General features: G+C 38.7%; 1 protein-coding gene across 4 annotated transcripts in view; it reads left to right on the plus strand.

The window, feature by feature from the left end:
• The window catches only part of LOC124605110 (protein LSM14 homolog A), a 157,418-nt gene that overhangs the window by 103,307 nt on the left and 41,609 nt on the right, over window positions 1-12,502 (plus strand). For all 4 annotated transcript variants that reach the window (XM_047136562.1, XM_047136563.1, XM_047136564.1 and 1 more), the window contains exons 5-6: window positions 2,059-2,097; window positions 6,281-6,401. In XM_047136562.1, the coding sequence (XP_046992518.1) occupies window positions 2,059-2,097; window positions 6,281-6,401 (160 nt within the window). The remainder of the gene's footprint in view (window positions 1-2,058; window positions 2,098-6,280; window positions 6,402-12,502) is intronic.

Consider the following 12,502-nt stretch of genomic DNA (forward strand, 5'->3'; position numbering starts at 1 on the left):
TCTTTAGACAGTTCATAAATGTCCGTCACTAATTATCTCATCAGGGTTCGTGATCTCAACAATACATGTTAGTGTGACATTCTCCTTTGCTAAAAATCTTACATTAAATGAATCTGAAAACACTAATCAATGTGTAGTAAGTAACATTATAAGAAGTGAATTAGTTAAAATAGACATAATCTGCAGAGCTACTCGGCTGTTGATTAAAGGATATACCCAAACACACTAATTATTGCATCTATTCATTGTTAATGGTAGATCCACCTACATGGAAAATAAACATAGCAGCTGGTAACACAATGTGAATAAAACATATTGATGTGTCTTTGACATTGTACTATTGCCTAGTAGTGAGTGTGGAGTGATAGTCACTTTACCACAATATTTCGACAGGTTCATTCAACTATGTTCAGATGAGTTCACACTGCCAGTGGAATGTAGCATTGGGTGAATGAGAATATTTTATCCCTGGCAGTTACCTGTTGAACACTGTAATAATTTTGGATGAATAAACAATTATATCTAACACTTTTGCAAGCGGGAGCTGTGCTGGTCACAGGGCAGAGGATACTGCACAAGAAATAATAGCGAAGTGGCCAGTCAGATAGATAAGAGTGGGCAGGTAGAGAAGAGTGGGCAGATAATCAATATAGATCTTGAGTAATCTGTGAAAGCAAATATGTTCATAGTGGACATGTAGGCCTTCTGTGGAAGCAGTTCATATGGAAGTGGTTTCTGTGATAATGGAGACAATGTTGCTTATTCACAGGTTGGTGTACACTTAAGTTGGGTCTGTATGCTAAACCAGTGCTCTAACCAAAACTTAACATTTGCAGGGGCTCCTCCCAACTGAGCTTTCAAGGAGCACATCATGGTCAGTCAGATGGCTTAAATATTTGACTATCTAGTTCACTAGTGAAGTGTTCGTTGATGTGACAGGCAAACCTTTTGCTCCAATTGGCATACTCCTGATTTTTACAACAGACTCTTTAGACTATCGCTGTGTATTGTGCCCAGGGTGGCCTTTCAGTTTTAGGTCACCATCTTTACCCCCACGTGGCATTTACCTTCCCATTATAATGGTTTTTATGACTCCCTTCTATTTTTCCCATCACAAGAGAACATGCTAAAGGTTGTTTTGGCTTTTCACCTTTTTCCTTTAAGAAAAATTTTGTTAATTTCATCCACTTTCAGGGCAGAGGGGCTAATAGTGATTTACTTACACACACACACACACACACACACACACACACACACACACTTGGGCAGCCTGGACTGGAATTCTGTGTCATATTTACGATGAGTAGCAATCTGTCCTTCACTTCAATTGTTGATGTATTAAGTTTGTTTTCAAAGCATTTTACTTAGCATATTGCTGTTAATAGTATTTACAGTGACCGCAATGTATTCCACTATTAACAATTATGGAAGGAATTTTGACTCGTGGCTGAAATCGTGAACTTAAAAATATCTTCTGTATATAGTATGAAAGGATTATATTGCATATGCATCTAGCAATAAAACACAGTCCAGAAATAGTGACTTGCTTTCACAACATAATTTCATGAACTTACCACAAAAAGTACTAGACTTCATCGTAATTTTTGATGACAAATAGTTAATGGCATTAAAAATAAGAACCAAGCTCTCAGAACTATCACTGCAGTGGTATTCCACAGGTCTTTAAATAAATTTTTGGGTAATGTTGCTAGTTAGTGGCAGTGAATTGAATTAGTTGAGTTGATTTTTTTGTGGGTTCATAAAACATCCTCAGGAACATGGCATTGCCTTCCTTGTGCAGTTTTGCTTATTTAAGATTATTAGCCCATAGGTTAAAAATTTTTTAATTACTTAAATAATGATCAGGTAAATCTTAAGATACCCTGTAGGTTTCTTAGTCAGTTTCTTACTCATTCTTGTTAAACATTCAGTACATTAGCCTCAAAGGCTGGCAAATTGCTGCTACAGTACCAGTATTTCATCACAATGAGTGTTCATGTATTTGTTATAGTGTTGTTGCATTTAAAGCAGTACATTCAATTTAGTTTCTTTTTCCAGGACTATTCAGAACTCTAGACTTCAGATTGGAATTGAAAGGTAAGGCTTTAAATTGTTTAATGTGCATGAGTTTATGTGCCAACAAAGTATGAATGTATTGAGATCTGCTGCATGTAAAATTGTTCCAGAGGACAGTAGTCTGTATTTAAAAAATTTTATGCTGCATGCTAAAAGCACATTAATCTTTTCCTTTGACAAGACCAGTTTGTGTACTGTGTAGCAGAAGGAACTTCATAGCTTTTGAAGTTACAACTGAAAGTAGGGAGCTCGTGAACTGATCGTTTAACCAGTCTTAAGTTTCACAGTGTGAAAGCTTACACAAGGCTGCAACTTTATTATGTGCACCGCTAAAGGTGATGTGCAGGATGGAATACAAACGGCAGGTTCTCACAACCTGATCAGTTCAGTCAGAAACTTTCATTGGTGGACACGTAAAATCAATCCAAGCAAGGCTCGCCAGCGTTCCTTCACGCTATCATAGTGGCCTATGAGTGCTCACCTAAAGGCACCACTCAACTGGAAAACTGGAAAGTGCCATAGTAGACACTCAGGGTCTCAAACTACTGGCTTCAGAAACTTTTGGGCACTGCCTCTGCTACAGAGAGCTCACACTAAGACTCACCCATGAGTGCTGTTGGCCAACCCTTCCATTTTTTGTGAACACTCAAAATGCTTCACAAAATTAAACATTTAGGCTTTCAGCCAGAGAGCAGAATACAAGCATTTTCATAAACAAGTTTCTTGTTCCCCACTTGCAGCACTTTCGTAAGGTTTCTTATTGCTTGAACTTCAGTAAGTTTCTCTATAACGGGTGTTAGAGAAACAGGCTGTTAAGACGTAAACTACTCCACCTTGAAGTCCTGCTGACTCCGAAAACCACCCATTTAAGAGCCCAGTCCATCACCATAAGGGCAAACTATACGCCATTCCCCCTGTCTCTATAAACTGGATGTGGTTACTGTGATAGGGGACAGGGCTGATACATAAGTGCAGCTAGGAAGTAAGGATATTCATTATAAAATACCGTATTTGCCAGAGTAAAAGACAACCGTGAGTACGAGACAACCCCTCATAGGAGGCTCCTTGAGAAAATTTATTTTTTAATATACTCATACTAATAAAATTTACAAACTTTTATTGATGTATCTGCCTGAAGTTACCATTACACGTATTCTGAACTTGTGCTATTTATTGGTTTTCTACATTTTGATAATGTAAAAAGAAATAAAATACATTAAAAGAAATACTTAACATTAATTTTTATTTTCACTGCCTCTTTCGTATAGCCTGTCATCTGTGGCACCACTATTTTTAAACGTCGTTGTCATCTGAACAGGACACTTCAAAACTTGTACCTTCATTGTTAGAGATTTGGCTGGTTTTAGAATAAGCATTGTAATTTTATATTTTTACATAATGGGTGTCACTTCTGTACTGTCAAGATGGTTACAGTATCCTTAGCTACAAAAACATTGTCTGCCTACTGCTGTCTCAATGGCTGTGTAGAAGCAGCAGCTGACACATCCCCTATTGTTCACACCATACTTCATGGTGTCGACAACATTGCTTTACGAAACACGTAAGTACACCACTGGCTCCAGTCCACACTTATATCATTTGCTGCAGAAATTTGTGCTATTGTCAAGTATTAGTCCAACTTTTAAGTCATCTGGAGTCAGAGTGCAAATGGATTCAGGCAAACTGCAGTTTTAATGTGACAGCTGTTCATAAAAAGCCAAAGTATGCCATATAATTCCCATGATTAGCAGCAAGACAAAATTTGCTGCCTACCCAACATTCCCCTTCCCACTCTCACAGATAGCAGCTAAGCTCTCTGTAGTGCTCTGCTTAATCAACAGTGAAACATGGATGGCTCTATCTTGTAGAGTGCAGATAAGTAACAGCAGCAACCAATCGTACATGAAAGATCGCAATCACTACTAAGTCCAGTTCTTGAACTTTCACTCGTTCCGCGTTCTAGTGCTGTCTGTTGGTCCTATCTCCAAAACAGGTCTTCCTGCTTTAATTTATTCTTGCGATAACAATTGCTGTCAGTTTAATGTGATTTTTTGGCCAGGCATTTAATTCCGGATTAATTTTCTTTCTCATTTCGTCTGAATGATGCCATTTTGTTCTAAAGTTAAAAGCTGGCAATTTTTCCCCAATATTCCAATAAATGAACAGCAACTGAATTTTCATTTGCAATGCACATTATAACTCGGTAGTTCCTCATAAACAAATAAAATACTGAGTTGGGTTCAGAAGTATGTAATAGATTTCGAAGGACAAGATCTTCGCCTTCAAATGTTACCTTCACTTAAAAGGAAGCGTAAATGTAGGTGTGCGGTATCCATAGGTGTTACAGAACTTCTATTGCAAAGCTATTTAGATCCAACAAAAGTTTAAGTTGATAGAATTTCATGTTATTTCCTCCTCTGTTTTAAAAAATTGTCAGTTTTTTAAGCAGAGCATTAGATTGTTGGATATGCGAGAAACTAGGAACTAGCCACTACATCTGTTGCACAAGTTAAATGTCAGGTGATTGATTGAACTGTGTCAATAATGTATCAAGTGCTTCTGCATATCGGGAAATGTCGAGCCTCTTCAAACGGGGGGGTATTCTATGCTAAGCTCTACACATCAGAATTCTTCAAAATAAATTTGTACGAAACCTCGGTAGCCAAAGTGTCACCTGTAAGTGTAAGACAACACCTATGTTAATCTAGTAAACAGTATACAAATGTTTACCTCAGCACCACTAGTTTAATCTGAGAATGATTATCCTGTATACAGATTTGGGAAAAACCTTACTGTGTAATCGTGTAAATGTGGTAACACAAAATGCTCTGTGTATGCCATGGAATAGTTGGGAGGAAAGACAGAATTCATTGCATAAAGAAATTCAGTTGTCAGTAGTGATATGAGTGCATTTCATGTTGGCCTTATGCTTAGGTAGAGCTGTTCCTGACAAGAAAAATGTACTGTTACGTATTAAATTTCGGAGACTGGTTCACTGAAGCAGGACTCTCCCGGCCATCCAGACAACATAAACAAAAAATTTAGTTTGTCAGAAATAAAATTCAGAAATTTGCACAGTTACCCACATTCAAAGTGGGTTTATGGCTGTCAAACACAATTGAGGATGCCATTCAGTCTGTGAATGCATCCCTACAAAATAGTTATCATGCAGATACTGAGAAAGCCCACAATTCAGAAAATACTCTTCACTAAACGGATGTTATATCTAGTGAAGTGCGTTTTCACTTCCGGCACATTAGAGGCTAAACTTCAGATACTGGCCTGAATAAACTTTGACAATTCCTCTGAAAAGCAACATGTGACTAAGTGGCAGTGCACTGTCTTAAAATTTAGCATGTTTAATCCATAAGAGGAGTGTTACTGTTAAGGTGAACAGTGATTATGATGATGTCATACAGAAATGAAGTCAAGTGATCTGGAGATTATAATTGAACACTTCAAGTAATGAGCATGGTAACTCCATGAAGCCGAGAACATGTAATTTCGAAAAGCAAAGACGTGTGAATGACATGGGCTGACACTTGGAAGAAAGTTGTCACTGCCTCCCCAGTATACTAAAGATTATGAATAACTACAGAAAGGATATGTTAGTGTATCGGTATTAAAGATGGTCATTTGAGCAATGTTAAGTTTTAAACATAATGCAAAATGGTTGTCTATTTCTCACAAAGCTGAAGATCATCTTCTTAGTTTGTTAATTTGTCGGTTTTTCACTTGGGGCTTTTTTTCTGGTGCTCACTGTATTTGTTTCTTAAACTGTAGCTCAGTTTGCTATAGAGGTGTATCAGCATTCAAATGACAGAGGAGGGTACAGTGATACCACTAAAATTATTTGGGGGGTAAACTAATTTCATTTAACTCTAAGCTATGGTTCTAATACAGCAAACAGCTTTGGCATGCATATTCAGTTCTGAACATATGCTGCTGCTGCTGCTGCTGCCACCACCGTGTAGTGGGAATTATATTTTAAAATAATTGCTCATCAGTATTAAGACATTCAGAGGCTTTGTAGTAGCAATTAGTAGTTAAACATGCGGATGATCTTGTAAAACCTCTCTAGTGTTCTGAAAGCTAAATATAAATTTTATGCTGTTGTTACAGTGAAATGAAATTAATTTACATTTGGTATTTGGAATAATTCAGTCACACTGCAATTAACTCTTTCGTTTCAAATATTTTTCAGGCCAATGAGGACACTGCCAAATCAACAATACAGTCAGCAGTACAGCCAACAGTACAGTCAGCAGAGAGATCGTGAAGTGGGTCATGAAAGAAGTCGTGATGCTGTCCAGAGGAATCAACAGGTTTGTCTTTATACTCAATTTATTCAGAAGTAAATCATAGCTTAGTAACATTTTCTGTCGGGGGAGAGAGTGGCTGTGCTAGATTGTGCTGTTGTCAGTATGTTACCTTTGTTTCACTAATATTTAGTGGTGGCCTGACTGAATAACTGTTAATGGCTTCCAACTTGGACAAGTGCAAGCTGAATATGTTCTCTGAAGCTGTGGTGGGTGACATTGACAGTTACCTCCACAGGCGGGAGCGGTGCCTGCGAAGGGGTGAGGCAGATGGGGAAAGGGACAGCTACCCCTGGTGAGAATTCATTTAGTTTACAAATATGGAAATCTAACTGCAGAGCCCAGATTTTTTACAAAATTTTTTTAAAATGACATGAAAATAACAATTGTGCAAAAGGTATAAAACTTGTGGAAAGGAAGTTACAAAAGTAGAGCACTGAAAAACTTCATGCATTTTTAATTACAACCTCCTTTAGAGGATAAATAATTTGGAATGCCTTTGGTTTTTCTTTAAGAAATGTCGGTCTGTGAAGATACACCAAATCTGTATCACTAAATTGCTAACCTGGTTCATGCTGCATGGTCTCAGTTGGGGGGTTGCAAGATATGGTTCAGTGGCAACAAAAATTGACTTTCTGTATGTCATGTAATTCATGACAGAATTTAAAAAAGTGCTACCATAACCTCATTAAGAGGTACAATGATCTGTCAAAAGTTTAACACAATATGGAAAGTATTAGTTAGAAGCGTATAAGTCTTAATGCAGCTTAATTTGTGGTGCACAAATACCTGGAATATATTCATCTAGTAGTTGCTAATAACGTCATTTAGTGACGTGCAACAAATGTCACATAAAATTTCAACCCTTAAGTCTTCACACACTCCCACAAAATAAAGGAAAAATATTTTACTGTGCACTTCTACTGTTCATTCAGTAAAACTGTCTCAATAGGCATGACATCTTAACTTACTAAGGAAGTAATAACTCAACGCACAACACTTCCGCAGGCTGGGTCCACATATACCACTGAATGTACCTGGAAAAATTGCATCTCTGTACAACATACAGCTCAGCTGCTGTCATAAATGTTGACATGCATGAAAAACTAGCATTTGCTTAAAACAGAGTGCAAATTTCCCGGACCACTGTAATTCAGTGTTAGATAATGAGAGCACTTAGTGACTTTCAAAAAGCCTTCAAGCTAATTTTAAGGCTTTCTAACTTTCCTCATTTACATGCTTGATGTCTAATCTTTAATACATTAACTCATTTGTAAAGTAATCATGATTTTGAAGCTATTTTGTATGTGGAATTTAACTGTCTTACAGCTAAAATTGCATTGTATGGCAATCGTGCAAAAGTTCTCAAAAGTGAGAGAATTTTATTGAACAACATGTGCTTATGGTTACAAAATGTGTCAACATTTGCTGAAACTGGAGTGTGAACTTAGATATTTTCCAAGACTTTCAAAAAGATTCTAAAAAATTTGGCATGTGAATATCGAAAACTCGTAAATGAGCATTACGTTGGTACAATATTACCACCACAAAATATTGTCACTATGAAACCCCTATTGTACATTTTCATGTATTCCAGACTTAAAAATGCAAAATTGAGGAAAATGTAGAATCGAGGAAGATATTAAGTTAACAGACGAGCAAAATTGTGTAATTGGCATATATTATTAAAAATTGTAATTTTCTCCAGTATGTTGTATAAAAACTGTGCAATTCAAGGAAACTGAATTTACAGCAAAGCGTTTATACAGTAATTTATGGTAACTGAATTTCATCAGATATGTAACAAATAAAAATGCATGGAGAAAATAGAAATTGGTATCTGGATACAAGGTAATCAGGCTATTTTCTGATATGCGAAGACCACATATTACATGACAAAGCATGTGTTCTGAATCTTTTTCCTTTGTGCTCACCCAGAAAAAAAGCAATGGTAAGATGGAAAAAACTGTTCGCATATACCAGGTTGAGAACCTAGCATCTCTAAACTGAGGAGACCATGACATAATTCATTACACTGTGGATTAATAGTCTAAATTGCATGTCATCTCGATTATCACATCTCTGAGTCTTAGGTCTTCCATGCTTCACTAAGTGACATTTAATGGCAAGGGTGACATGTTTGAAAATGTCGCAATGTGCTGCTGCTTTAAAACACCATACTGTGGCGTGCTTACAAACCCCGCCCCTACACACACACACACACACACACACACACACACACACACACACACACACAGAATGAATAACTGAAATGTACACTGGGGTAATTCACATGCACTTGCAAAAATCTCTAGTCAAAAGCCCACTACTGACATCAAAAAAGTTGGGTGAAGCCTATTCGACCCTTGCACTGAGTAGTCGAAGTAGGGCAGTCTCCAGTATTGCCAAAGTGCGCCGTTTGCACTTCCAACACATTACTGGATACCATGTAGTTGTATTTATACCAGTGAATATGAAATAAAGTTAACACTGCTGTAATTTGTGTTCTGTCTGTGCCATCAATCTATCAAATTTATAACATGTCTGCTGTCAGAATGCATCAAACACTATTGAGGACTTCAGAAAAGATAAAGCCATCACACAACTGTTAACTGAAAACATCCTGTTAATAAGGAAAATAGCAAAGAGAGTATACTACATTGGCTGCAGTCAATAGCAGCATTTTGGATTCTGACGACAGAATCTGAGCAGAACTGTATGAAAAATTAATACACAGTAGTGAAGGGCATACGAGGTGCAGCTATATAAATTAATCAGTGGGAATCAGTCACTCCATTTGCCATAAACCTATCGTGTCAGCTGTACTTCGGGACAAGCCACCAAGTAAGCTTCCTGTTCACTATGTCAGAGGCCACTGCATTAGTGTGACATCACCATGCTATACAGTTACTGGCTGCAGGTGGAGAACATACATCACAGGTGTAATCCAGGAATTTTGAGTTCATAATGTTCACTATAAATTTCTCATTCAAGGTGAACATTAAATGAAAGAATACTGAAAACTGTGCATTTTGAGGTATAATTTCTGGCAGTAGTGTGTTAGGAAATGGCTCCATTACCTCATAAACCATTAGTAAAGGTGATAGTATTCAGTTACAGTATTGCTAATCACAAAACCCATATTTTTATAATAGGTCTATTATATTTTGTAAAACTTTGAAATTTCTTGTTTAAGGATTTGTGATTGTTGTCAGTTTACGTTATGAATGTTGATAAAATTGCTATGTAGGAGGACCAGAGCTTCTTTGATGATGCACCCGTTGAAGAATTACAATTAGAAACATCGTTGCCAGTCGACATAACTTCGTGTACAGAAAGCTTTCTAAACTTGTTTCCTCTAAACTGTTTCTTGAAAATGCCTTTACGTTTGATCATCTTCAATAAACACAACAAAACACATGTAAACAAGCACTGCAAACATACAACTACTACTCGCAATCACACTTGAACAATGCTAACCACGTGTTTGAAAGCATGTTGTTTACAAACAGCAGAAACAAAAGAACACAGACTGTTGCATTGCAAGGATAGCCAACACACTAGGGAGTAAAAAATCCCATAACGTGCAATGCAGGAGATATAAAGATCTAAAATATATGCAGAAAAGTGGGTGACAGAAAAGGGGGTGTGGCACATAAACAGACCTGGGAGGAAAATGCTCTTTAAATGCTCAGAAAAAAACAGCAAAATCCTTTTCAGAGTGCTTAATCTATCGAAATATGGTGAAAACCAAAAATAGATTTTTTTCGACATGAACCACAGTGTGGTCCCCTTAACCCTATAGTGGCCTGTCTCCTGCTGGGCGTCTCCAGCTCTATTTTCGTTGATGATTTTGTCATCTGTTTCAGTTCTCCATGGACCTGTCACACTCAGTGGCATCTTCAGCTGTGTCTCGATCTTTACTCTTGGAGCATTGCCAATGGCTTTCATTTCTACACTGACACCACCATTTTTATGAATTTCTGGTGGCAAAATTGGTTTCTTCCTCTGTCTTCACATCTTGTGCTTGTTGCTCTTCAATTTGTTGAAACTATGAAATTCCTGGGCTCATGCTCTATAAGAAATGTTCTTGGCCTTGCATGTCTTAAGCCATCCCTCAATGTCCTCTTTGGTACTTCCTGGGGAGCAGATTAAACGACACTCTTGTGTTTATACCTGTCCCTTGTCTGTTTGAAACTACATTATGGGTGTTATGTTTATGTATCTGCATGTCCATCCCTCTTACGCCATCTCAATACTGTCCATCATAGCATCCGTTTCACCATTGGTGCATTTTACACTAGCCTGGTTGAGACTTTGTATGCAGAAGCTGCCAAACTACCGCTGTCCTACTGCCGTGACTTGCTCCTCAGTGTATAAGCATGCCGTTTGTCTGCCATGCATGGCCACCCATCTTACGCTTCCTTCGACTACTACTTTGATTGCCAGTATGGGGTGTGTCCCTCTTCTGTTACCTCTTGGAATTTGTGTTAGGCTTTTGCTCCAGCAGCTTAACTTCACACTACCTACAACTTTCCTGGTGGCTGTAAATCCTACACCACCTTGGCTTCGTGTGGTGGCCCACGTTCACCTTAGTTTCCATTCGCTACCTAAGGACACTACTTCAGCCTCACTCCATTGCCTTGAGTTTCATGACCATCGCATGGAACTTCGCGATAGTACCTCTATGTACACTGATGGCTCTTCAACTGAGAGTGGTGTCAGGTGTGGCTTTCTCATTGGTGCTGACGTTTCTCAGTATCGGCTTCTGGAAAATTGCTCAGTATTTACAGTAGAGCTCTTTGCATTTTATCAGCCCACACAATACACTCGGTGACACTTTCCAATTGCATCATCTGCTTACACTCGGTGCCCTTCAAAGCCTCTTTTGTGCTGTACATCATCCATCTTTTAGTGCAAGGGGTCCAGGAGAGCTGTTACTTGCTCACTCCTGATTGAGTCACTGTGATGTTCATGGGGGTTCCTGGTAATCAGTCTGACTGGAAACTAGGCTGCTCACATTGCTGCGAGGGCTGCAGTCGCCGTACCTCAGCCTCCTAGTTCTTATGTTCTTTCTGATCATATCTGTGTTTTCATCTGCCAGCAGGTGGTTTCACTTCGGCATCACAACTGGTCCTCCCTTTGTGGGAACAAGCACTGTGTAGTTAAGCCTCTCCTAGCGGCTTGGATGACCATCTCTGGGCTCTCTCACTGTGAGATATTTTAACTAGATTGTGTATTGGGAACTGCATTTTTAGCCATTGCCATTTAAGTGGTGCTCCTCCACCATTTCATGCACATTGTGCTAATCTTTTGACAGTCCACCACTCCCTGATGGAATGCCCTTTAACTGCTAGCGTTCTCATTTGTGTTCGCCGTTTGTGGGGGTCACGTGCCGTTTGTGGGGGTCACGTGCCGTTTGTGGGGGTCACGTGCCGTTTGTGGGGGTCACGTGCCGTTTGTGGGGGTCACGTGCCGTTTGTGGGGGTCACGTGCCGTTTGTGGGGGTCACGTGCCGTTTGTGGGGGGTCACGTGCCGTTTGTGGGGGTCACGTGCCGAACACGAGCGTTGTCAGCCAAATTTTACTTTTTATCCATTGCAGCAGTATGGCGAAGGCAATTGAAGTTCTGGACCTCTGTTTCTTTTCGGCATATTTTATAGATCTTTCTCCACAACCCTGTTTCCTCTTCTTTCAATTGGGATTGAGGTGTAGGTGTTTTTAAGTCTTCGTCTTTGTGTTCTACAGTTTTGATGGGGGCATTTATATCCTAGTTGTTTCTGTGCCCTAAAAAAATACATAGTTTCTGTGCCTCTTTATACTTCATAAACTAATACTTCAGGAATTTCAGTTGTAGGAATTTCGAATGTTTTGTGCGCTAAGGTGTGTAAACTGATGTGCATAAGCCAATAAGAGCTCACTAACTGGAAATGGCTAAACTGTTGAGACTTGGTGTTTGAATTTAAAAGGTTGACAATCAAAATTGTTCCCGAATACTGTACATCAGAAATACATGCAAAAAGACAAAACTACATTACATGGCACAAGAAAAGGTAGTGATTGGGCCACTTGGTCATGTGTTGGCACGGTATGGAACACTTAGCATGG

The sequence above is a fragment of the Schistocerca americana genome, chromosome 3 (genome assembly GCF_021461395.2).
Source record: "Schistocerca americana isolate TAMUIC-IGC-003095 chromosome 3, iqSchAmer2.1, whole genome shotgun sequence".
NCBI lineage: Eukaryota > Metazoa > Arthropoda > Insecta > Orthoptera > Acrididae > Schistocerca > Schistocerca americana.